Raw genomic sequence first — 27,983 nt, 5'->3', positions numbered from 1 at the left:
CTTTAACTTTCTTCTGGTAAAGAGAGAAGAAGTGAAATTCAAATAGTTTTGTTTTACAGTTCATTGAGTCTACAAAGGTTTTTCACCATTTGTATGCTTAGTGGGTAGAGAATGACCAAATATATATGGGGAATACAAATCAATGTCAAAGAGAAAAGAAAAGAGTAAAGCAGCTGATTGATAATTTAAAAATGAACACTTACTATGTAGCTTTGTGTCAGATTCAGTAGATTAAAATTGTGTGCCATAAACTAATTATGGGTTGCTTTCAGACATGGCCTATGAAAGTGGTGATTTCAGACCTCCTTTTCCCATCATTTCTTTCAGATAAAATACAGGCAGGATTTCAATAAAATGAAGGGAGCTGCTCACTATCACTCACTTTCAGCCCAAGACAACTTGGTCCTAAAACGTGCCCAGAGTGTGAACAAACTTGTCAGTGAGGTAAGAATAAGAGAGAGTTACCTGTGTTTACGGGTTTACGGGAAGTGGTCTGGGTAGAGAACAAGATATTAAAATACTCTAGTTGATAAAGAATCATTATACATAGATTGGCAAATTTTCAAACATAGAGTAAGGTACAATTCATCCAACACTAAAACTCTTGTACACTTAATTGATTCCTTTATGATTCAGAAGGCTCTATGTAGCGATACCCCAAGATGATTACAAATATCAATTACCATTGCATTTTAGATGTGGGAAAGTGTCACTAGAACATATATTGAGATTTCTAGATATCAGACATGCTAAGTTTTCCTGTATGATAGCTTTCAAAGACAAGGCATTAGTTCCAAACGCTGATTTTCACTGAAACATGTTCTTATTCTCAATTACTCTACAGATCCCAATAAATGTGAATAATGAATCCCCCAAAACAATCCCATATACTCAAATTTGGACTATTTGAAATTATAATTATGTATAATGTGATTATTGGTTCCAGCCCAGTAGAAATATAGAGTATAAATTCAATTAATTCTATCATTTCAGAGGATTCTTTATTCACATTCACTGGAACTTAGCTGTATTCACTTTTTATCTGAAGTAAAAAAGTGTATTAAAAGTATTCATAATCCTGATGAGTATCAATAGTTTCAAGTCTATCCTGAAGGCTTTTCCCTAACTCTAGCTTCCAGGGACTATTCCTTTTATAAGAAAGTGTTTCATAAATACATAGAACTAGAACAAACCTTAGAAACCATGTTGTCTAATCCCCTCATTTAACAGTTTAGAAAACAGTCTCCAAGAAGGATTGTCCAAGTTCATACAAATAGTGGCAGAGATCGGACCAGAACTCAGAACTGATTCTATGATGCCTTTTCTTAGATTTAACTGCAAGATATTGTTAAATAAACAGCATCTATATTTTTAGAACTTAGGAAAATGAGTTGCTGAATATTGGGGGAGATTTTTCCTATATTATGCTTTAAGCATTTAAAAAAAGAACAAATCATAAGTATGTATTTTGTAGTTTGTCACATAAAATGCAGTTACATTTCCATTTGTAAGAGAAGGCACCAGGGAGTCTTCAGATTACTTCTAACCATGTGTTTATCTGTGGCGACAGCTCAGCTGAGACACTATTAATGGTAATAGGACTTTTTGGCCTCTCCAATTACTCATAGTAATTTGGGATTGATTTAATAGTTACTGCATAGTATTTCCCATTCTACTATGCAAGGATTCTCAAACAGTCATAAAGTAGAAGGAACTCTCCTCATCTCTTTATGGGATCTTCAGTCATAATCTATAAAACAATTATTAACTTTTTATTATGTTGTATGAATCAGATAAAATTTTGGAGGATTTGGTAAAGAGTAGATGACTAGAACTATATTGCTATGAGGTGGTTAAGGAAATCATGTTTATTTAAAAATTCTTTTAAAATTTTTTAACTTTTGGGTTGAAGATTTTCTAAGTAAGTCATTTTCAATTTCTTCAGAGGCTTTAGAGGTCAATTTGGGGTTTGATTATATTGTATCTCATGATATTTTGGTTTCTAAGGTGGAATATAAAAAAGATCTGGACAACAGTAAAGGCCACAGTATTAACTACTGCGAAACTCCTCAGTTCAGGAACGTCAGCAAGATCTCAAAATTCACCAGTGATGTAAGTTCTTAATGCTCTTACCTTAGGCCTTGTACCTCTTGCCTTCCTAGCTTCTAGAACTATTAATATGCTTAATATTAATATATTAATGTGAATTTTTCAGATAAGCATGGCAGAAACATCAGTAGCTTTTGGCTGTAGCAGTCACTACTGATAAAATGGATCATATAAGATTAAATTAGAGTTATAACTTGCTATTTTGATGCTCTGGTCAAGGAGCATTAAACATCTCCTCAAATCAATAGTGGTGAGGGAAACCCAGATACCATCTCTTAAAGTCAGGCAGATACTCTCTTAAGGTCATTGCTGGGCAGGTTCTATTTTGAAAAGGAACAAGGCAATATTGTGTGGGAAGGAGTCTCCTGCTAAGTGATTACAAAGAAACTACCCAATAATTTCCTAGTTTAATTGTTCTTTGTAACTCATATGCTGCTAATATAATACAAATTCTATAAAACTAAAACAAAATGATTTTTTTATTTGCACAGTCTTTTAAAATCATTACTTAACTTTTTGCACCCTCTAAGTTTCCATTTTTGAGGGCAATTCATAGTTGCCTTATCCCAGTATGGGCTTTATATACAATATATTTCTGACTCAGATGAAAGGATATAATAAGTGTACCTCAATTCTATAAACCATTTTTACATGATTTTATTTTATCACCTTATTTCACTTAATCATAGTCTTTAGAATTAGAAGGTATCTTAGAAATAATCTAGTTTGATCTACTTTACTCATTGAGAAATCAATAATACCAGAGTATTTTTGATAGAGGGCCATCTTTTTAAATCCCTTCAGAGAAAGGGATCTGGGTGCCTATTCAGGACAACTTGTTACACCCTTCAATCGTTGTATTCACTAGTAAATTCTCATCTATGTTATACCAGAATCTTTCTTTTTGTAACTCCATTGGATCTGTTCTGCCTTTCCTTTCTTCCCACTGGCTTTAATTTGCCTTCTCTGTCCACTGATTCTATAGAGCTAGCTTGGGAAATATTTTAAAATGTAATAGGAAAATTTATTTTTTATTAGACTTTTCTGAAGAGCAAAATGTATTAGTATGAGCAGTGATCATTAATATTATAAAGATTTCATAAATGCCCATTGACACTCATACTGTACAGAGTAATTAGGAAAAAAAATATGGTTCTTGTTCTTCAGGAAAATAGAATAAGACCACTAACTTAACTAGGTGAGTTTGGGCCGTGTTTATTATGATTTGTTGTACAAGTCTGACCATGTAACTCTCGAGTTCAAGAAGCATCAGTGATTTTTTGTTGTCTCTAGGATTGAATACAAACTCCTCTATCTGGAATTTAAAGTCCTTCACAATCTGTTTTTATCCTATGCTGTCAGGCTGATTGCACAACACTTCCTGTCAGGCACTTTTATGTTCTCACCAAACTGACCTGCTTGCTGTTTTTATAATATTCTGTCTCCCATCTTGATGCTTTTGTCCAGGTTCTCTGTCCCTCCTGCACTTGGGAACCCCAGCTCTCTTCAAGATTCAATTCACTATTCATTCAATTGTAACATTCTTTCCCCAGAAAATATTTTATATATATTTTAAATATATTTTGTATCTACTTATTTATTTACAGGTTATTCTTTTAGTAGAATTGAAGCTTCCCAAGAGTTGGGCCTTTTTTTTTGGTCATGGTACCCCCAACATGTAGACAGGGGTTCTCAAACTATGGCCCACGGGCCAGATGCAGCCTGCTGAGGATGTTTATGTGGCCCGCCAGATTATGGCAAATGGGCTGAGGGGCAGAGACAGAGTGTGAGGTTTTGCTTTTACTATAGTCCGGCCCTCCAGTGAACTGGCCCCCTTTTTAAAAAGTCTGAGGACCACTGATGTAGCATGATATATGAATGCCATATAATACGTGTTTATTGAATTGAATTTGGTCAAAACATGAAGTTTCTGATTAAAAACCAAGTTTGGATATATATATATATATATATATATATATATATATATATATATACATATATATATGTATATATGTATATAGAGATACAGAGAGATCTAAATTGATAAATATCTGTATAAAGATATAGATCTAGATAGATATCTATATATCTATATATACCACTTTATCAATATGGAGAGATATATAGATATCTTGCTAACTAGCTATCTCCAAACTTGGTTTGTGTGTTTGTATACATAAAAAACATAAAGTAGATATATTTTATTTCTTTACTTGGTTTTGTATGTGTACACACACACACACACACACACACACACACACACACACACATATATATATACATGTGTAATATGTGATGTGTATATACCAAAATGTGTGTATATATATATATATATATATATATATATATATACACACACATAATTATCTGTGTTTTAAAAAACGCAATCATCAAGAAAAAAAGTAGCTCCTAATGCTTTGTTGCAGTGTTTGGGACAGGTCTTTGTATATAGTGGGTACTCTATAAATATTGACTCCATTGATAGACCATAATCTGATTAAAATGCTACAGGTTTTCACATTGAAAGAAGAAAATTCAGCAATTGCTATCTTTTCGGATGAGGCTTGAAAAAAAAATACAGCTTCTTGGCTTTAAAGAATCTATATGTTTTTCCCTATATGTTTGCCAGGATGTACTCAACTAATGTTTTGGTATTTAATTGAAACTTTGAGTTAAAAAATGTTTAACAAATTTTTAGGGCATTGGTATAATAATAATACTTAGAATAGTAAACACCTTAACAAAGTTATAGTTCATTATTTCTCTTTTAATTTTGAGACTGAAAAAATGAGGATTATTTTTCTTTTATTGCTTTGAGTAGAAGAATGATGGAATTGAATGGTGGGTGCTTCTTTGCAGAATAAATACAAGGAAAATTATCAGAACCAACTGAAAGGCCACTATGAAGGAGTTGGCATGGATCGGCGTACTCTACATGCCATGAAGGTTGCAAATCTGGCAAGCAATGTGAGTTTTTTTTTTTTGTTTGTTTTTGTTTTTTTTCCCTGTGGAGGCCAAACTGGCCAAGAAAAAAAACAGGTGATATTTTAAGAAAGGGGAGGAGGGAATTTTGACCAGTTTTTTTTTGTACTTTTTTTCCACTATTAGAAGATGAATTTTAAAATTGACCCACCTATCATATCAGAGCTTTAAAATGAACTAATCCCTAAAATTTAAATGTTATCACCTCTGTTTCCCAAAGGATTTTTATTAATTTATTTAATTTTCAGTTCATCAAAAATGAGTAATAAAAGAAGTATTTTGATATTATTCAATACAATAAATTGTTATTAAGCTATTATGCACGTGGTGCTAAATCAGGGGTAGGGTAAGAGGATGGAAAGAGAAAGGATCATGCAGTTATAGTTTTATAGCTGGAAGGGATTATAAAGGTTATAGTTTGTCACAGCCCAGTTTCCTCACTTTACAGATGAAGAAATTGAGATTCAGAACACTTGTGAGTTGATCAATGTTGCACAAATAGTATATATGAGAAGTGGGATTTTAATCCAAATCCTTTGACTCCAGAGTCAGTGCTCTCTCTACTGTATTAGATATAGCAAAGGTAAAAGCCAATTGGTATTATATCAATTGAATAAAATAAATAGACTCAACCAGCATTTTTTTAAAAAAACACGCAAATAATTTAATTTTCTTATTTGTTTTCTTATTTGATCTTGAACTCACTTTGGTGTTGGTTTTTTTTTATGTATGATAGTTAAAGAATTTATGATTTTCTCCATTCTCCAAACTTGTATTTGTTTTTATTGTTTTCTATTTCAGATAGCCTATAAATCTGATTATAAACATGACAACATTGATTACAACTACCCAGCAACTCTTACTCCTTCCTATCAGACAACCATGAAACTCATTCCCTTGAAAGATGTAAGTTGATTTCCAAGATCCCCTTTTGCTTTTGTTGCTTAGTCATTTTTCAGAAATATCCTACTCTTTGTGACCCTTTAGGGGATTTACTTGGTGAAGATACTGGAAGGGTTTGCCATCCCTTCTCCAGCTCATTTTATAGATGAGGAAACTGAGACAAACCAAGTGATGTGATTTGCCCACGGTCACACATCTAATAAGTGTCTGAGGCCAGATTTGAACTCAGAAAAATGAATCTTCTTGACTCTAGACCCAGGATTCTATCCATTGACCCACCTAACTTAATACTCTTCTAATAAAGATGAAAGGAAGCAACAAAATTGAATGTTTTAAGGCAGTTGATTAAAAAAAGAAAAAGTGAAAGTTTATAAATGTCAGAAAGTTGGTTTAGGCTGATTTTTCACTGATTTATTATAATTTTGCTCTACTATGTTATGCTATCCATTTCTTTGGTTGACATTTTAATTTATCTGCTGAAAACAGATAACTTATTTTTTTCTGCAAACACTATTTAGAAATGATTGGGTCCTTTTAAAATGTCCTTTGTGGGGCAGAATCCTTCTGATCCAGCAGATTTATTTAGACATGAAAATCCAGAATGAAGATTTTCTGATTTATGCTACAAAATAACAGGGTTTGTCATTATGTGGATTTGGATACAAACAGAAATCTCAGTCAGGTCACACCCCACAAATATATCTGTTGTTTGCTAAGAATATCTGAACATGGTTCTTATTATCAATTTTTATAGAGGCAGGTGGTAGTATAGATAAAGAACTGGACTTGGAATTAGGAATACCTGGGTCCATGTTCAGCCTCAGAGATTTATTATCTGTGTGACCCTGGGCAAATCAACCACTTTCAATATCAATTTTCCCATTTGTAAAATGAAGAGGTTGGATTTAATAGCTTTTAAGATCCTTTCCAGAACTGAATCCGTGATCCTATCATGCTGTTTCTGTCCCTCAAGGATGGAACTGTAGAGTCTTGTTGGACAAAAATGTGAAAAAAAAAAACAAAAAAAAAACATATTGCATTTTTTTCTCAATTGTAGTTAAAATTAGGGATAGATTAGTTAGGTAAGCTACTTCAGATACAACACTCAGGGAGCACTACAAGGGATGCTTTTTTAAAATTAATTTTATAATTATAAATTTTTTGACAGTATATATGTCAATTTTTTATAACATTATCCCTTGTTTTCATTTTTCCTACAAGGGATATTTTTTATAATTTCTTTTAAAAAATGCATAAATTCTAATGACTGAAAATAGGGTTTTTCCATGACACACAGTTCTTTAGCTTTGGATGTATTATAGAGTAGACTCAAAGCTTCCTGTGTACAGTACCAGAGGAGGAACTCAATTTTCAAATGAGGGTTGTGTGGGTGTGTGTGTGTGATTTTTACAAGTTTGCATAAGAAATACTAACATCTTGTCCCTACTCTGTCTCTGTCCCAGAACCATTAAGGCAGACTAATGGAGAAGAAATGGGAGTTAAATTAGAGGTACTTAGTTAAAGGGAATTCCATTTAGAAGGATTTTTTTTTGTCAACATTAAATATCATTAAAATTAGACTTCATTCTATGGCAAAGAACCCTTCAGAACCTAGATTGAAGCAATATACATGCATTTCTGATGTTGCAAGGAAGTGATTAACTATGCTGACTGTTAATTATGTCCTACAGTGAAAAATAATTGTATTCTGCTCTGTATTTAATACCTAGTTATCTGTCAGGCATATGCAGCTTAAAAATATATTTTTCATTACATTTAATCTTGCAGAACTCAAAATCCTAATTCATTTCTTATGAGATGATCATTTTTGCTACAGAATTAATATATTAGGAAGCTAGCTAATCTCATTAGTGGTTGACATTGAAATAACTTTATTATTATTATTATTATTTTTACTTTCCCCTATATTCCAGTCTCAGAGCATGCAAAAACTTCATGCTAAATCATTACCTACAAGTCTAATAGTATTTCCATCATTCACTTACAAAGGTGATACAGGACTAATACTAGAGCACTGCTAGATTGTCATGTACTTTGAATTATTTCTAAAACAGGTATCGCCACTTTATAAGTGGGCCATGTTTTAGAAGTTCCTTTACAAACAAAAATGTTTGGAACATTAAATACAATTTTCCTAGAAGCCTAGATTGACCTACAGCAACCTATTGAAGCCATAATGGATTAGTATTATTAGAAGCATGAACCTTGCCACAATTTTCTCCTTTTAAGTTTGGCATTCTTCAGCCTTCCGTTCTGCTCTCTTCTTGCCCTCGTTTGGATACCTTCATGTTGTTCTGAGTCACCCCATTACTCAAGGTTGTTCATAACCTTGTTTGTCTTCATGTTCCTCAGACTTTAGCCAGGCCCAGACGCAAGCAGCATCAGTAGGAGTTGGTCAGTCCAGTTGGTTGGCAGGACATAACACCTATCCCTAAAGGCAGGTTCATAAATTTATTCATAGACCAAGAAGAATGCTGAGAGATTATTCGGGGATGATCTAGTGGATATAAAGGGAAGAGACATTAAAATTGTCCTCAAATAGAGTAATCTTCTTTCCCTTTTATAAAAAGTCATGTCAATTATTTTCATTGATTGTGATTTTTTCACTTTTCAGTGTATAGTATTATTTTTATATTTTACAAAATCTATTCTAAATCATATCTTCTGTCTCCAAGCATTACTTTGTGCTCATATTAGTAAGCTGATGAGTTAATAATTAGTGAGGACACCATCCAACAACCAAGCAAACGTTGTCTACTTATTTATATGAGAACAAGTTGATTTCTATAATGTCTCCTTTTGATCCAGGTCAACTATAGGCAGAGCATTGACAAGTTGAAGTACAGCTCCGTGACCAATACTCCCCAGATTGTCCAAGCCAAGAAGAACGCACAACAACTCAGTCATGTAAGGGGGATACCACTGACCACTAAGTTATTCCTGACTCTTGGCGGCCAATTGGGAACATTGCGATCACCTTCATTTTACTTCTCTTTATCCAACGGGCTTTTGGCCACCTTGAGATTCTCCTTTGATGATCACCCATGTGAATATGGAGAAACTGATGTCATATTGTTTTTCACAGACTCAAATAACTCCCATTTTTTATATGTTTTAAAGTTTGCAGAGGGCTTCACGTAACATTTTCTAATTTGATCATAACAGTAATCCTGGGAAGGACATGCAATTGTTATCCCCATTTTACAGATAAAGGAATAAGTAATTTGTTCTGGGTCAGATGAGCAGTAAATGTCTGAAATGTGATTTGTACTTGGCTGATAATGGCTCCACACTCAGTTCTTCATCTTGTATGCTTCCATTAAAAGAATGATTCTGATGTTTTTTAGTAAAATCTATCAAATCATTCAGTCAGTTTAATATCTTCTAGAGGCAGCTGTTGGTTCACTAGTTTGAGCATGTTCTGGAGTTGGAGAAGAGTTAAAATTTGGCCTCAGGCACTTACTAGCTATGTGACCCTGGGCAACTCACTTAACTCCATTTGCCTCAGTTTCCTCAACTGTAAAAGTGGAGATAATAATAGTACCTATCTTGCAGAGTTTTTGTGAGAATCAAATTAGATAACTTTTGTAAGCTTCTTAGCCTGGCACAAAGTAAATACTACATGAAGATTAGTATAATTATTATTCTTTTTAGATGCTTAGCACTGTTCTTGTCACACATTAAGCACTATTCAAATATTAGTTATCATTATTATTACTAAATGCTTAACACTATGGCTGGAAGATACTAAGCACTATATAAATATCAGCTATAATTATTATTAAATGCTTAGTACTATGCCTAGCACATGGTAAGCTCTAGCTATTAGTATTATTAAATGTTTATCAGTATGCCTGACACATAGTGAGCACTATATAAATATTCGCTATTATCGTTGTTGTTGTTGTTGATAAATACTACTGTGCCTAGAAAATAGGAAGTACTATATAAATACTAGCTGTTATTATTATCAAATGATTAGCACTATCTGGCACACAGTGAGCACTATGTAAATTTATATCAAGTAATTTGTAAAATTGCTTCATTCACAACCTTCTTAAGAGGTAAGTGGGGGTGATGATTATATAAAGCATTTCAATAAATAGAAAATGTAATTATTTAATAACAGAGATAATAATAATAATAATAATAACTAATAGCCAACATTTTATGGCACTTTCTGCCAGTCAATGAATAATAACACCAAATGAATAATAACAACCAAATATAATAACCAAATAATAACACCAAAATAACCACAGCTTATATTTGTAAAATGTTTTATTTTGTGAAGTCTTTTTTTTCTGGAAGTCATCTCATTTAATTCTCACAATGACAGCTTTATAAAATAGATAATGGAAGCATTACTTTTAAGATAAAGAAACTGAGAATCAGAGAAGGAGAAAAATTTGTCTTGTCACATGGCTAATAAATCTTAGAATTCAAACTCAGATCTTCTGGCTACAGTCCTGGGTGCCTTTCACTATGGGGCTGCTTCTGATCTCCTAGAACTCTCAAGCAGCAATGGAGACACAGCAAGAAGTGAGAAGTTCTTCAACCCCCCTGACTTCTTCCGTTCCTTTGGGGCAAATCCGGGAGCCCAGTAGGTCTGGGCTTATGTTCCAGCCCTCTCTACCTTAGTCCAATTTAGCCTCTGACCTTGGGCAAACTACTTTTATTTCTCCAAGACTCAGTTTCTTTATCTCTAAACTAAACAGATGGGACACAATGGTTTCTAGGGTTGTTATATTGTAGCTATAATTTTCTATGTTCATTTTTTGGGTGGTTTTAGTTACACCTGTCTTCTCTATTATATCCTTTTAAAAACATCATCATTCACCAAATTATAGTCATTTTGGAGTTTCCTTCCTTCTCTTCCTTTTTTTCTCTCCTCCTTTTCTCTTTTTCTTTTTCCTTTTCTTCCTCACCCAACTTCAGGATCACTAATTTGATTGAGGAGGAGAATGCCCATAGCTTTTTTCTTTTGGTATAAGTTAAGGGAACATGTTTGTATTTGACCTACTTAGAAACATGGAACTCACAACTTGATATTTGGGGTCCTAACAGGTGAATTACCGGGCAGATTATGAGAAAAACAAGTTGAATTACACCCTGCCACAAGATGTACCTCATTTAGTAAAAGCGAGAGCCAATGCTGAACTCTTCAGTGAGGTAAGCAAACCAAGTGCCTAAACAGGAGCTGCTTCCATCAATTCCACAGACATGTCAAGTTCATTTGTCACATGCATATATATATATATATATATATATATACACACACCACAAACAGGGGTACAGTAGACAAACTGAATGAAGTAGAAAAATCTGGTACTTATAAGCATAGAAATATATATTGAATCCATAGGAGGAGATGGGATGTCTATGGGAGACAGCCTGAAGTACAGAAGACCTAGGGCAGAGCACAAGGGGACCCTCACTCTGCGGAAATTAGATGGGCATTAATGCACTAGAGATGCTGAGGGAGGTCAGGCAGTTTGGAGGAGGACCAGGATTGGCCTGGGTCACAGAAGCCAAGGGAGGAGAAATTATGATGAGGAAAAGGATGAAGTAGCAGACAGAGGTGAAAATAGGAGCTTTGTCTTTGGAATAACAAAGCAGCAGCTAGGGTAGAGCACTGGACTAGAGTTAGGAAGGTGCATCCCCATGAATTTAAACTTGGTCTCAGATACTAATTGAGTGACTCTGGGGAAGTCACTTAATCCTGTTTGCCTCAGTTTCCTCATCTGTAGAAGGAGATGGAGAAGGAAATAGCCAACCACCCCAATATCGTTGCCAAGAAAACCCCAAAAGGGGACCCACAAAGAGTAGGACCCAACTGAAAAAAATTAAACAATCACAGCAATAAGTGTGACAAAGCACTCCAGAACAAGCATATGGTAAAAGCCTCAGAGAGGATTAGGGGGGAAAAATCATCCTAGTCTGCAACACAGTAGTGTCCTACTTGTAAGTGCTTCCAGGTTCCTAGGTGCTAAATTGTAGTATATGAGTGCTGATTCTAAATACTTGGAGGACTGAAAGTATCGTCATTGTTTTCTCTGTTCTATCATCCTCTAAATGAGACTCCTTGGGGCAAAGCTCTGGTTCCCTTACCCTAGTTTTGACTCTGGGCTGCAGAAGAGTTAAGGAGAATGGGGACTAAGAATCAGCTTTTGCAGTTTAGAGATTGTTGATAACTTTGGAAAGAACAATTTCAGTTGGGCAAGTAGGTTGGAGCCCGGACTGTGAGGGACAGAGTCACGCATTGTGGTGAGAAATAAAGGTCTAAAGGTCTCAAGGGTAGGAGATTCTTTCTGGACATTTAACAGCCAAAAAAAAAGGAGAAAGAGAGGATGCTTGGGAAGATGGAAGGGTCAAAGGGAGAATTTCTTCAGAATGAATTATGTATTTGATCATATTTGTAAGTGGTGGAGAAAAGAAAGTAAATGAGGAAGGATTGAAGATGAGACAGGAAGACAGAGGCAAAGAGATAAACACTCAGAGACAGAGGCATATGTATATAGATATATAGATATAGATATATATATACATAGAGAGAGAGAAATAAACACAGAGACACAGAAAACACACACACACACACATATATAAACAGAGAGAACACAGAAAGAGACAGAGAAATACACACACACATAGATAGATAGATAGATAGATGTAAACATAGAGACAGAAACAGAGACACATATAAGTATATATGCATATAAGGAGAGACAAAGGCATACATATATGCATATACACATATATATGGAGAGATAGAGACATACATATGTATGTGTGTTTACATATGTAAATTATATATATATATATGTAGAGAGAGAGACAGAGAGACAGAGACAGAGAGACAGAGACAGAGAGACAGAGACAGAAACATACATTTTGTATATATACATATATAGGAAGAGACACTGAGACATACATATATGTACACACACACACATAAAGAGATAGATGAACAGACATTCAGAAACAGAGAGGCAGAGAGAGACAAAGACTGAAACAGAGAAAATATTATCAATTGGGCGAGCTCTTACAGGAGATGGGAAGAGGGCTTCTGTAGTAAGGGATGGATGTTGTAGCAGAGTTTTTGTACATGGAGTGAGGATATTGAGGAAATTTATGACAAATGGCCTCCATTTTCCCAGTTAAGTAGGAAGTGAGGATATTTGTTGTGAGAAGAAGTGCTGGGGAGATATAGAGAAGAGAGGATTATGAACAACCACAAAGGAGGGTGGGAGAGTCAGTCGGGCTGCTCACTTCAGCAGCACATATACTAAAATTGGAATGACCCAGAGAAGATTAGCATGGCCCCCGAACAAAGAGAATGCACAAATTCATGAACGATTCCATATGTTAAAGAACAACAACAACAACAAAAAAAAAAAAAAAAAAAAAAAAGGAAAAAAATGAGAACTTGTGGTTCTGAATTCATAACAAATGTCCCCAGCACAGTTTAATGCTTCCTCCAGTTGACTCAGGAGCATGGAGTGAGTAGAGGCAGTGGGTAGTGAGAGTGATGGAGGAAGGTATCTCCTAGTAGGTTAAGGGCAGCAGAGACAAAAAGGGAAGGAAGTAAAAGGCGGAGACGAATATGCAAGGACATCAGTCAACTTTTCCAGGCTGAGAGACAAATCAGACTAGAGCACGACTAGATTGGGAGAATAGCAAGGGGTGGAGGAGGCAACTGGAAGATGCTGTGAGGATGAAAAATAGCTTTGAGAAAATTGGGGCAAGGAGAGACACGGAAGGAGGAGATCATGATCACAGAGAGAAATCAGAATTCAAAATACTGTAGGTGACATAGTGACAAAAGTGCTGAGTTTTAAGGTACGATCTTCAGGCTATACTATGGTGTAGCGGGTTTGCAGTCTGTATGAGCAGAGGAAATAACCACACTCAGTGATATTACAAATCTTTTGAAGTATTGATATATTATCATTATTTCATTTGGATCTATAATTGTCCCCGAATTGTGATTTCATCGGCTTATTTCTGATGTGCAAACTTCCTTAATCTGTGCAGATCAACAATTTCTTTGCAAGTTAGTAGTCTTGGAGAGATGCTTTGATCATGGTCTCATATGCATTTAGGGTGGATTTGAAATCAAGTTCTTGATTGCAAGCCACATACTGAAAGGATTCTCAGTTGTATATTATGAAATTTATCTGCCTTGATTTAGATGTAATAAACATTCATAACATCCACCTTACTGATACTATTCACATAATATCAATAATATTAAATCTGGTCACCATAATTTACATATTATTAATATTTGCAACATTAACATGGTTGATTATATTCATTATCCATCAACATAATATTAAATTTAATTTTTAATATTGTCAGTATTCATTATGTTCATGTTTATATACATAAATATAAATATGTAATATTTACATACTGTCATTTACTTATCTTAATTTAGATATATAGCTCCCTTTATTATGGACTCGTAATGATAATAAAAATAATAATGATAATACAATAGCAAAAATTCTAATTCTGATAGCCCATTTTTCTGTATCTCAGGGAAGATAGAGACTTTCTTCTTTCTTTTCACTTTTTCACTTCGACTTTAAGCAAGGCTGCCAATAGCTACTTCTATTCACCTGGTGCTTTCCTTTATCAGGTTAAGTACAAAGAAGGTTGGGAGAAGACAAAAGGCCGAGGGTTTGAGATGAAGCTGGATGCCATGCCTTTGTTGGCTGCCAAAGCCTCGGGGGAGCTTGCCAGCAACGTAGGTTTTACCTCATTAACTTGTAAATGCATAAGAAATTGTTGCGATGAGGTGTTAGTGGTCATGTGGGGAAAATAATGATTGCTGGGTTGCATTTTAAAGTTGCAGAACTTCTAATACTTTCATCCTATTCTGGATTTGATAAATATTGAGAGATGCTTTAAATTTTTTTCCTTGCCATCCTTCGCCTTGCGCTTGTAACAGCCTGCCCTTTTTGGATGGCGGACTTCTCCCCCCATTCTCCCCACTCACAAGAGACTTTCTTCTTTCTCTCAAGATTAAATACAAAGAAGACTATGAGAAAACAAAAGGCAGAGCCATGGGAACCAAAGATTCAAGGCTTTTGCACTCCCTGCAGGTGGCCAAGATGAGCAGTGAGGTAAACTATTTTTTCCTCTTACTTATGAGAGGGTTTAGGGAAAACTTCTTCAGTGAGCGTTCTTTGTCGGTCACCCTATGAGGCCATGAACCAGATAGAAACTCCTGCTTGAAACCCCTTCCTTAACTGAACTGAGGGCGAGATCGGAGGGGTGCAACCTTTGTTCATTAGTCGTGACTTGCGGCTATCATTTCAGAGTAATTCAGGGATGGTTCTTGAGAGGGAGAAATAATAAATAAAGTTCAGGAAGTTCAGTCACACAATAAACAGGGTTTGAGAAGACTCTCATCTTATTTTAAGAATGTAAGAGCAATGGATTTGGAATTAAGAATAACTTGGGTTCAAATTTCATGCGACTATAGACACAATTCACTTTTCTGAACCACTTCCCTCCATGCAGAACATATAGAGTTGTTATAAGGATCAGATGAGATCCTGATTTTGTAAACTTGGAGGCACTATAGAAATGTCAGTTAGCATTAATATCATAATATCTCCCAACAAATATTTACTACTACTACTACTACTACTTTACTATTACCTGAAGGCTTTATAAAAATATCATTTAGCATTAATATTATGGTATCTCCCAACAAACATTTACTACTGCTACTATTACTACTACAACTATAACTACTACTACTATTAATACTACTGCTATTACTACTATTATTACTTCTACTACTACTATCACTACTACTAATACTATTACTACTACTATGATTACTACTACTACTACTATTACTACTACTGCTGTTGCTACTACTACTACTATTACTATTACTATATTACTACTACTATTACTATTACTACTACTACTGCTGTTGTTACTACTACTATTACTACTACTACCATATTACTATTACTACTACTATTATTATTATTACTATTACTATCACTATTTCTACCAATGCTATTATTATTGCTACTATTACTACTACTACTACTATCACTACTATTGCTATTAATACTATTATTATTACTACTATTGCTACTAATACTATTATTATTACTACTATTACTACTACTACTATTGCTATTATTACTACTATTACTATGGCTATTACTATTGCTATTATTACTACAACTACTATTGCTGTTACTACTATTACTACTACTATTACTATTGTTATTATTACTACTACTATTGCTATTACTACTACTACTACTATTGTTATTATTACTACTATTACTATTGCTATTATTACTACTATTACTATTGCTGTTACTACTATTACTACTACTATTACTATCACTACTACTACTATTACTGCTATTATTACTACTATTACTACTACTACTATTACTATGGCTATTACTATTGCTATTGCTACTATTACTACTACTATTACTGTTGCTATTACTACTACTACTATTGCTATTACTATTACTACTACTACTATTGCTATTACTATTATTACTACTACTATTACTACTACTACTATTGCTATTACTACTACTGCTATTGCTATTACTATTGCTATTGCTACTATTACTACTACTATTACTATTGCTATTATTATTACTACTACTACTATTGCTATTACTACTACTGCTATTACTACTACTACTATTGCTGTTACTATTATTACTATTGCTACTACTACTACTACTACTACCATCACCACCACCACTACTACAGTTGTAACTATTTAGTTGCTTTTCAGTAGTATCTGACTGTAACTCCTTTTTGGGAGGTTTCTAGACTAAGATACTAGAGTAGTTTGCTATTTCCTTTCCACCTCATTTAACAGATGAGAAAACTTCCTACTATTACTTCTACTACCAAAGTAAAGTGACTTGCTCAGGGTCCCACAGCTGGTAAGTGTCTGAGGCTGAATTTAAATTTAGGATTTCCTGACTCAAGTCCCACACTCTATCTACCAGACCACCTGCCAGCTTCCTACCATGTACCAGGCACTGATAACTCCTAAAGGTGTCTGATTCCTGTAAATGAGCCTTACTTATTTCTTGACTCCCTCATTTTTATTTCTCTGCAGCCATGTTTTAAGTCAAAAAACATTTGTGTTTCTGTGTGTGTGCATCTAAGGTTGAATACAAGAAAGGATTCCAAGAGAGTAAGACTCATTTCCACCTGCCCATGGACATGGTCAACATCCAGCACGCCAGAAAGGCCCAGGCTCTAGCCAGTGACCTGGACTACAGGAAGAAGCTGCATGTCTATACAGTGCTCCCAGAGGACATAAAAACTAACTGGGCTCAAAAAGCCTACAAGCTTCAAAGTGAGGTGAGCTTTCTGTCCATCCAGTTACCAGGTATTCCCAAATATCTTTGGGCGGAGTAACTTTAGACTTCTAGATAAACCTTAATCTTTGTCTTTCATGATTAAATCTTGAATGATTTGTCAGCCTTAGTTAATCCCTAGTTTTTCATTCTCTTAGCATTCAAAAGCCTGAGTATATATAACAGCAGAGGGCAGGTTCCTCAGAGTAGAATGTCTAAAAGTCCATTTTGGGGTCTTCTGTGATTTAACCAGAGTATCAGGAGATAGGGAGAAACTAGAATGGCTCCAGATAGGGAAAAAAGATAAGAGAACAAAGAACTTTGCTGACCCTACTTGAAAGAATGGAACAGGATCCGATCACAGAAAATCAGAGTGGGGGCCTGGAGATATTAGGAAGGTAAAGAGGTATTGACAATGAGGTGTTAGATGGAAGAAAGGATGGGAATTTTGTTACATTGCAAGGAGAGGGGGCCCTTTGTCAAAAAAGCATCAGATTGGGACCTTTAATGGTGCACAAATTAAATCATTAAGCTGGATGCAAAGTTAGCTCAATTGTTTTATTGTCTGTTGTTTGTATTAAAAGGAAGGCACATATAAGGCATGGGTTTTTTTTGTTTCCTGGTGATTTTCCTGTATCTATTTCACTTTCTCTAATTAAACCATGGTGGTTTTTCTCTTGTAGCTGCAGTACAAGGCAGACCTGACCTGGATGAAGGGAGTTGGATGGATGGCAGAGGGGAGTCTCAACATAGAACAGGCCAAGAAGGCCGGAGAGCTGATCAGTGAGGTAACCAAGATATAATTCATTTGGTCTCTCAGACCATGTTCAGGAGATGTTAAGAGAGAACTGCTAAAATCTCTTAATTTACCTAAACTACATCCACTGACTTTTACATAAAATGAATAAAAGATGCTGCACCATTCATTTGTCATCAAGTCAAGTCAACAAGCATTTATTAAGTGTGCCAGATACCAATGGGAATACAAATAAGGCAGAAAGGCAGAACCTATTTTCAAGAAGTATGGGGATGGGAGGGGGATGATGCAAGTCAAAAAGTGACTTGCAAAAATTAGAAAGGGAAAAATTCAAGATAGTTAAGGCAGGGTATGGTACAGAAAGTCCAGACAGGAGCACAGCCTGAAGAGGAATGAGGAAGACATGACTGATCTGGGCATCTTCCTTAAAAAAGAAGTTCTGGAAGGCTCCAGCCAGTCAGAAGATGGTAAAGAGGAAGATCGTAGTTCTGATGTGTGAAAATGAGGCTTTTGTGTCAGAATAGAGAAAATCCAGGAGAATCAGGAGCATACCCTGGAAAGAAATGGAAGGATTTGAATCTATAATGCATCTTAACTGATTTTCACCCATCTAATATCCTTAGATTGCTTAGGATAGATCCTATATAAAGCCAATGAAGTTTTATTCCTCCTCCACTTTTTAAATAAAGGCTGCATTTGAATTCTAATTTCAATTAAAAGATTTGTGTTATACAGGTCACTGAAGTTCTTTGAAATTCACAGAAGAAATGTATTTCTTTCCTTAGCAACAAACAAATTTATTTCTGACTTAAAGTGTGAGAAATTTAAACCTCAGAAAAAAAAAGTAGAGAATAGAAGGTAATGAAAGACTTTTGGAAATACTGTATTTGGAAACTTGTCAAACCTCTGCCAGCATTAGGGAACACTGGAATCTTGGAAGGGACTCGTGTTCCTGGGCGGAGAGCTGAATGCAGGCTTTCTCCAAAAGGACTTTATTTCTTGTTATCTCCAACAAGGACAATTAGCAAGGCAAAGTGGGTAGAGAATAAGGAAGATCAGAGCCCCCGCTGCGCCTCTGACACATATTGGGAAACTATGGGCAAGTCGTGTAATCTTTGCTGCCCCAGACATCCTATGTTTTTATAAATTACAGATAAATTGCTGATCTGAGTAAGTGGAGGGTATTCTACACTGAGAGTTTCCTGTACCCTACCTCCCCTATGCTGAGCGGCTCATGTACACAAAGAAGGGCAGAGGGAAGAAAAATACCCACTTGGGTCCTTGTGGCTCACTTAATTATGAAACATGCAGAAAACCACAAAATGACAGTTAGATTTCCTCCTGTGGCTTAGATATTTCTGACTCAGTCCTCCTCATAGGTAGGAGGTCGAAATATTCTTAGAGGCAGTAAAAATCAAATCTTAATCTTGAGCACATCCCTTAATTTCTTATTTGTTTCTAGGGGCTTTCTATATCAGTTCCATCATTTCTAAAATGAACATAAACTGGAATATACAGTTAGATTTGGGGAACCCCTCCCATGTAAAGATAAAATGTCTCCTTTAGCAAATCTTAGACTCAGTAAAGAAGAAATTCCTTTTCTTTGTAAGCCTCCTACATTATCCAAGTAGTTGGGATAATATTTAAATTTATGGACTAATTAATCAATCAACAATATTATTAAGCATCTGCTGTGCTCTAGGAATTATACTAAGTACTGTGGGCAACATATGAGGAATTATTAATAAAAATTTGGTCAACTGAAATGGATTTATGTACCCTCAATGTATCTTTGTGTCATGGTATTTTCTTTTCTTCCTTTTTTTTTTTTTTTTTTTTTTTTTTTTAAACAGAAAAGATACAGGCAGAGGGCTGATGCTCTGAAGTTCACCAGTGTTACTGATAGTTCCCAAATGGAACATGCCAAAAGAAGCCAGGAACTACAGAGCAATGTAAGCACTGAGATGGCCTTTGGAATGAGAATGTTAAGGTCGGAGGGACCTTAGAAGTCAATCCCATAAATTGAGAACCAGAGGGGTGGGCCTTAAAAGTACAAACTCCTCATATGACATATAGAGAAACTGAGACAAAGGGGTAGTAAATGACTGGAAAAAGCCAACAAAGCTTTTACCAATCCACCAAAAATATGGAAAAAATACTTTTTAGATGGGAAAACCTGGTCTGGTGGGATGGAATTATGTGTATAGAACAGAGACTTTGCCTTAGGCTTATAGTCAAGTGTTGTTTCTACTACCTATGTCACCTTGACAACTTCTCCAGTCATGTCTTCTACCATGAGTCTGGTGGACTCCTAAGGTCAAGTGCAATAGCTGGCCAAGAAAGTGAACAAAGATCAAATGCACTCTTTTTTTAAAGCATGACTTTCAAGGTTCCTCTATAACAGCTTCCCGAAGTCCTTAATTTCTATTATCTTCATGAAACACACATAAGGATGCATTTGAGGCAAATCCAAAGCTAAATTTTATTTTGGTGAAGCTGTCTTGACTCTTTCTCCCTCTCTATGTTAACTGTACCTCTGTATTTAATTATATCAAATTCAAGTCAACTTGTATGGAGACTCGGGGTCTCTCTTTGGAAAGACATTTTTATTAATGAATTGGAAAAACAAAACACAGAAAATCCACTTATCGAACTTGTAAGTGATACAAAGTTGGGATGGAGAGCATGTACTAAGGAAGAATTCAAAGTCTTACCTGATTTTTTAAAAAAGTCATCTTTACAAAGTATTTTATAAGATGGCTATGATTAGACAACAGTTCATGTGAAAAAAGATCTGGGGGTCTTAATGGACTACAGGTTCAACCAATGTGATTAGAGGCTACATTAAGAGAGTCATAATTCCCAAGGCCTGGGAAGCCATGATCTTCCATATTTTACATTTTACATCCACATTTTAAGTATTCTATATTCACTTCAGGGCACTATATTTTAAGGAAGACATCAATAAAATAGTTTCCAGGGGTGGGTAGTCTGGTTGGCAAGGGACACTTAGATCATTCTGTCTGGGGATATGTGAAAGATGGTGATAGAGAGGAAAATAGACTTTCTGAAGAGCTGTTGAATATTCTTAGTACTAGAATGAAGAAACAGGAGCAGTGGGTAGAAGTTACAGATAGTCACCTACCCGTGATATCAAGGAAAAGACTACATAGTACTGAATGGTTATTCTAGGCCTTTTTTTTCTTATGCACTGATATAAATTATCAGTTATATATACATATATATATATATGTATATCTATATATATACATATATATATATAAGTAAATACATAAAACCACACATGTATTATTAACTCCTCATTTAATTGAATTGACGACTCTTCTGTTGACATTTTCCTTTTGCTGGACAGGTGGCTTACAAGTCTGGAAATGAGCACTGTGTTCATCAATACACCATCAACAAAGATGAGCCGTTCTTCCTTCAGGCCAGAGCTAATGCCCAGCATCTCAGTGAGGTACTGGGAGAGGGATTGAATAATGTCCTTTTTTTCTCTTTTAAATGGGATTTTATGATCCCTGCTTTATTTGAAATTCTGACTGACTCAGACAATGTGATAATATCATTTAAGGTTCTATGTATTATGTGCTTGGATTGCATTCTAATCTAACTCATTTTTGAGTCCATGAAAGATCTAGTAATTGGGGAACTACCAGCATGGAAAGTCCCTCCAAAAACACAGATTGTAACCTGGCTGTGGCTTAGTAACTAAGTCTTAGGGGATTGCCCTACTTCTAACTCATATTTCCTTTCTGATCAATTCTTGAGGAAAGGATACTTAGTAGAATCAGTGATATATCTCAGTTATTCAAAAATCACCCAGAGAGAGAAATGATTTAATTACTACAAGATTGTAAACTCCCAGTCTATGTGAACTTTATCTTTCTCTGTCAGTACCTAGCACAATGTCCTATATATAGGTGCTTAATAAGTGCTTGTGGACTTTATGAAACTGTGGATAGTTTAGAGATGTTAAGTTATTCCCTACTAGATGACTTAAAAATCAGTACTTTTATTTGTCACATAGTTTTAATGAGTTTCATTGTAGTTTCTTATGTATTGGTAGGTGACATATGGTGATTTAATTTCCCTTCCTAATGAGGCTATTAAGAAGTCTGAAGACAAAGTCTCCGCTAAAGATTAATTTTTTTAAAAAAATGATATCTCTTTAGAAACTGTATAAGAGCAGCTGGGAAAAACAGAAGGCAAAAGGATTTGAACTTCGCCTGGACTCCTTGTCTTTTCTGTCAGCCAAGGCCAAGAGGGACCTAGCGAGTGATGTGAGTGGTTATTCAAGCTTTTAGAATGGATAATTGAATCATTGACTATTACAGTTCCCAGAGACTTTACAGACCATCGAGTGAAGTCTTTCATTTTAGAATCGATAAAACAGAGAATCAGAGAGGGGAAAGCCTGGGATTTACAGAAAGAAGGGACTTAGAGATCACCTAGTGCCATACTCTCATTTTAAACATAATAAAAAAGCCCAAAGAGATGTGAAATGTCTTGCTCAGGACCACACAAGTACCCCTGAAGCATAGTTAAGATGGAACCCAGATATTTTGACTTCAAATCCAATAGAATGCTGAATTTATAGGCAGAAAGGTGTGGGTTTGATCTCCGCCTCAGACACTAATATCTTTTGTCTAAGTTTCTTTGTCTATAAGATGGGGACAAAAAAGGCACGTACCTCAGTCTTGTGAAGGCCAAATGAGATTAGCAAAGAGCACCACATAAATGTGAACCATTGTTATAATTATGCCATCTGTCTTTCAAGTAATTTGCCCAAAGTCAAATAGTCAGGCCCAACTAGAACCCCAAAATATATATGTATGTATATATACATACATATATATATATATATATATATATATATATATATATATATATATATATATATATATATATATATACACAGAGAGGAGAGAACATTTTATTTTTCCCTAATTATACATTAAAATAGTTTTTTTTTGACATTTAAAAAATGTTTTGAGTTCTAAATTCTGTCCCTCATTTTCCCACTGCCTGAGATGGTAAGCAATCTGATATAGATTATACATGTGCAATTATGTAAACCATCTCCATATTAATCATTTTGTACAAAAGGACTTGAGGACAAAAGAATGAAAGAAAAAAGTGAAAATAGCATGATTTACTTTGCATTCATACAGTTTTACTTCTTTCACATAGTACTTTTAAGTTAAAAACAATTTCACATACATAACAGTAGACATTTGTTCAGCATATCATGTTTTACATGTTTTTTTATTTATTAGTATTATTATCTTCATTTTACAGACAAGGAAGCTGAGGCAAACAGCTTTAAGTGACTTGCATTGGGTCTGAGGCTTCTATTTGATGCTTCTAGCTTTCACTCCCCTCCAGAATTTTTTTTCTGGATATTGTATTTTCTCAATCTATTTTACATTATTGAATGTCTGACCTACCTTTTCCTGGTTTAGAACCAGGGTTCTTAACCATTTTTGTCTGATTTTGGCACTCCAAAGAAATCTATGGACTACTTCTCAGAGAAATGTTTTAAAATTTATTAAAAGAAATTTTAAATTTCAGTTCAATATTAATAAAAATTAAGATGTAATTTTTTTCCTATCCAAGTTAAGACCCTCTGTTATAGAAAAATCCTTTCAACCTCCTAGAGTATTTTGCTTGTACTTAAGCAATTATTATTCTACTTTGCATTATATTTCCTTGAGCATATGTTTTCTTTCCCCTACCAGATTGCCTTGAAGGCAAAGATTGTATCTTTTTATCTTTGCAACTCCCTCAGGCCTGTTATAAGGTTTTGAACATAGTAGGTGTTCAGACAACTGAACTTGAGTTGGATTTATAGAAATGCTCCATCAGACTTGATCTGGATTTCAAATATTCTGGGAGTTTGTTTTGTAACCAATGTTGACCATAAAGTGACAAAAGGGCTTTCTGGGTGCAATAAATGTATTTTTCCTTTCTCAGGGAAATTCTCATGTGAATTTTTGTGGTTTCTTCCCATTAGATAAAGTATAAGGAGGACTTTGAGAAATCCAGAGGCAAGTTGATTGGAGCCAAGGGTGTACAGGGTGATAGTCAGATGGCTCATTCTCTCCAAGTGTCCAAGCTGCAGAGTGATCTGGAATATAAGAGAAGATTTGAAGACGTCAAAACTCAGTGTCATGTCCCCATGGATATGATCCACCTTGTCCATGCCCAGAAGGCACAACATTTAGCCACGGACATAGGATATAAGACGGCCCTGCATCAGTTTACCTCTCTGCCAACAGATATGAAGGTGGAATGGGCAAGGAAGGCATATGGTTTGCAAAGTGATGTAAGTTGCTTATTTTCATTGACCCTCCCTGATTCCCCTCCATTTAAAAGAACTATGTTCTTAGGGCTTGTTTATAGATCCAATTCAAAATGTTTAATTTACCAGTGACTTCACCCAATCATGCAATCAACAAACTTAGGTTCCTTCGGACAAAGAAATTGTGGGGCTCTTCTTCATGAGATATTTTCACAACAATTTCAAATATTCAAGGAATAGTTTCATATTCATACATTTTTCCACATAGATGTACCTGAATATGTGTGGGAAAGGCAGGAATTTGGTTTGTGTTGTCTTGTGATGGAAAAAGAGATTATAATGCAACAAATGAGCTCTGCTTTTTGGGAAATCAGGGAAAAGGTCTGGCAATGTAGAAAGCCCTTAATAAATGTTTGTTTATTGATTTATTGTTTCACCTAATTATGTATATACATATTTAAATTTAACTCAATATGGCCGAATAATGGCCGGGATCCAAAACATCAGGGCAGATGCTGCTGAATATTTCTTTTTTGGGGGAAATACATCCTCACCAGTGTGATTACTTCATGGTAGACTGGTGAACTAGTTTCAACAAGGGATCCATTTAAATGGCCATTCCTATTAAAACTCCTTGTATAATGGCAAGTAAAGAAATATTTTGCCCCATGGAGATGTGTACGAAGGAACTGAAACCACAGGAAGCATTGAATGTCTTGTGAAATTCCATCAAATAGTTTTCCACCTGCGTTCTGTTGTGCATTCTCATTTTCTTCTCCCCTGCATGTCATTTTAAAGAAGAAAACTGGTAAGACAGACAATGAGATCTGCTCCTTTCAGCTGCTGGAGTCAGGATTGAAGTCAATAATGAGGGAAAAGGTTGAGTTCCCCCCCCCTCCTCCTCATATTGCTGGGTATCACATAAAGTCATCCTAAGCAGGGATGGCTCCAATTTTTAAAAATTAATTTAAGATTTTTGAAGGGGGGGGGAGACTCTACCTGTGACTGTGCAGAAGCAGATAAAACAAAAGCGGGAGCTAATTTGACTCAGTTGGTCTCTGGGCTATGTCAGGATCCTTTAATGGTGCTTTAAATGTCTGAGCACCAACAATGGTGCATTTTTTTTTTTTCTTTGTCAGAACCAATATAGAGCCGATTTGAACTGGATGAAAGGAGCTCGATGGATAGCCACTGGGTCATTAAATGTGGAACAGGCTAAGAAGGCAGGAGAACTCATTAGTGAGGTGAGATTTCGTGACAGCATGTAACAGAACTGGCTGCATTATGTGTGCAAAATTCCTGTATAAAATTAAAATCATTTCCACTCAAAAGGCGAAGAAAAAGGCAATGCTACATGAAAGGACTCCAAACCCAGACTAGGACTGGTAATTAGAGGGAAACCACATACCAAACACGCGCCAGTAGGAGCCCATATAGCCTTTGCAAAAACAAAGTAGGTGACAAATGATATTATGAATAATAATGGCAATCAAACAGCGCTCAATTGCTACCCACTAACTTACCTTTTTAATGAAGCAACATAGGAGAGATGATGAAAAGATACATTTATTGCACCCAGAAAGCCCTTTTGTCACTTTATACACACATTTCTCCATTCTTCCCCTCCTCCCCTTGCTCCCCACACACCTTAGACATCCGTGGAGTGCCCAGCACTCTGGCTATTCAACCCTTTGGGTTTCTCACCTGTATTTTAATATGGGGACTATCTAGGTTTAGCTGTATTAAATATACCCTTCCTTAAAGCATCCCCACCTTCTCTGAACTAATTACATTTCAATTTAGGGGAGGCTGTTTCTCTCATATTTGAGGATAACCTAGTTGAACCAGTCTTTGGGATCCAGGCAGGGAGATAGAATTAAGGTAGATTCAGTTCAATTCAATAAATGTTTAAAAGCATTTTTTAAGGCACAGGAGATAGAGAGCTGCCCCCAAAGGTTCTAGGTTCAAGTTTTACCACTGACACATATTGGCCATGTGATTCTGAGGAAGTCACTTAACAGTGACTCAGTGCTGTAGGCAGCTCACTAAGAAAAATCTCTATGTTGAAGAGCCTACTTAGGCTAAACATCTCTGAACACCCCCAACCAAAATCTCCTTCGGCTCTGGTCCTTGCCTTTAGGTGTTTGATGGCTCTCAGAGCAGTTTGAATTTTCATAAGGGTCTAAAACCCTTGAATTAATTTTGATGGTAACAAAAACAAGAATAACATAAATGTTCGGTCAAAAACTTGAAACACATTTTATTAGGCACTGAGACACCTAGGTCCTGCCCTCAAAGACCTTACAATCAAGTAAGGGTGAGAAGACATAGGCAGATAAATATAACAGAGTCAAATATATTAATCTGCTATTCTGGGAGTTGCACAGTTCGACTCCTAGAGGCCATTTTAGTCTGTAAGATTCAATATTGAAAACATAAAGATGCTTTGGTTTTCACCCCATGGTGCAATTTTATCTTTCTGGGGGTTAACATTGTCCTCTGGAATAGATTCCCAGTTACCATAACAAAGTAGTATTTTTTAGTGCTTTCTCCTTAAGGCTATCTTCTATATGCTCCATAGTAGGCACCTAACAAATGAATGCTTCTTCCCTCCTTCCCTCCCTCCCTTCCCTCCTTCCCTTCTTCCTTCCTTCCTTCTCTCTTCCTTCCTTCCTTCCTTCCTTCCTTCCTTCCTTCCTTCCTTCCTTCCTTCCTTCCTTCCTTCCTTCCTTCCTTCCTTCCTTCCTTCCTTCCTTCCTTCCTTCCTTCCTTCCTTCCTTCCTTCCTTCCTTCCTTCCTTCCTTCCTTCCTTCCTTCTCTCTTCCTTCTCTCTCCCTTCCTTCCATAATTCCTTCTTAACCTTCCTTTCTTTCTTCCTTCCCATTTTCTCCTCTGCTTTCTTGCCTCTTTCCTTCTTTTCCTCCTTCCTCAAGTCAAGATAACTTGAGGTCAAATATGTCTTCAGCCATTTACTACTTAATAGGACCTTTGGCAAGTCACTTAATCACAGTTTGCCTCAGTTTTTCTCCTCTGCAAAATGAATAGAATAATGACACCTACCTCCTAGGATTGTTGTTAAGAACAAATGAAATAATAATTGTAAAGCACTTATTAGAGTGCTTGGCATATATACTATATAAATGTTAGTTATTATTATTACTTTGTTATTATTTGAGGACAGGAATTGTTTTTGCTTTTTCTTTATATCTTTACTAATTAGAATAATATCTGGCATATTGTAAGCACTAATTGAAAATTTGTTAGATGGATTGATTTCTATAACAATGTGACTTTTATTGGCCTGTTTTGTGTCACCTCAATTAATCAATAAATATGCACTTACTCTGGTGCTGAGAATAAAAAGATAAAAAACAAAAACAAACAAACTCCAAACCTACAATCCTTGTTCCTACAAGGTCAGTAAGCCTGTAGATGGACAAAAGACATCTTGGTTCTATCAGAACATGGTTTATGAGATTCAGGGGCGGCACTTTTTAGATGACCACCATACCTA

At 35.5% G+C, this 27,983-nt stretch overlaps 1 protein-coding gene and 1 non-coding gene across 3 annotated transcripts in view; both read left to right on the top strand.

Annotated features, from left to right (window-relative positions):
• NRAP (nebulin related anchoring protein) overlaps nucleotides 1-27,983 on the top strand; it is an 81,905-nt gene that overhangs the window by 19,209 nt on the left and 34,713 nt on the right. For both annotated transcript variants that reach the window (XM_074295651.1, XM_074295652.1), the window contains exons 11-25: nucleotides 328-444; nucleotides 2,008-2,112; nucleotides 4,969-5,076; nucleotides 5,893-5,997; nucleotides 8,824-8,922; nucleotides 11,083-11,187; nucleotides 14,660-14,767; nucleotides 15,045-15,146; nucleotides 17,197-17,394; nucleotides 18,074-18,178; nucleotides 20,001-20,099; nucleotides 21,521-21,625; nucleotides 22,341-22,448; nucleotides 24,182-24,493; nucleotides 25,609-25,713. In XM_074295651.1, coding sequence (XP_074151752.1) covers nucleotides 328-444; nucleotides 2,008-2,112; nucleotides 4,969-5,076; nucleotides 5,893-5,997; nucleotides 8,824-8,922; nucleotides 11,083-11,187; nucleotides 14,660-14,767; nucleotides 15,045-15,146; nucleotides 17,197-17,394; nucleotides 18,074-18,178; nucleotides 20,001-20,099; nucleotides 21,521-21,625; nucleotides 22,341-22,448; nucleotides 24,182-24,493; nucleotides 25,609-25,713 — 1,881 coding nt within the window. The remainder of the gene's footprint in view (nucleotides 1-327; nucleotides 445-2,007; nucleotides 2,113-4,968; nucleotides 5,077-5,892; nucleotides 5,998-8,823; nucleotides 8,923-11,082; nucleotides 11,188-14,659; nucleotides 14,768-15,044; nucleotides 15,147-17,196; nucleotides 17,395-18,073; nucleotides 18,179-20,000; nucleotides 20,100-21,520; nucleotides 21,626-22,340; nucleotides 22,449-24,181; nucleotides 24,494-25,608; nucleotides 25,714-27,983) is intronic.
• Nucleotides 13,277-13,383, top strand: LOC141559174 (U6 spliceosomal RNA). The gene has a single exon (XR_012487257.1). It is a non-coding gene; the product is annotated as a U6 spliceosomal RNA (small nuclear RNA).

This window comes from Sminthopsis crassicaudata, chromosome 2 (genome assembly GCF_048593235.1).
Source record: "Sminthopsis crassicaudata isolate SCR6 chromosome 2, ASM4859323v1, whole genome shotgun sequence".
In the NCBI taxonomy this organism is placed as follows: Eukaryota; Metazoa; Chordata; class Mammalia; order Dasyuromorphia; family Dasyuridae; genus Sminthopsis; species Sminthopsis crassicaudata.
This window is presented reverse-complemented; position numbering and strand designations above follow the sequence as displayed.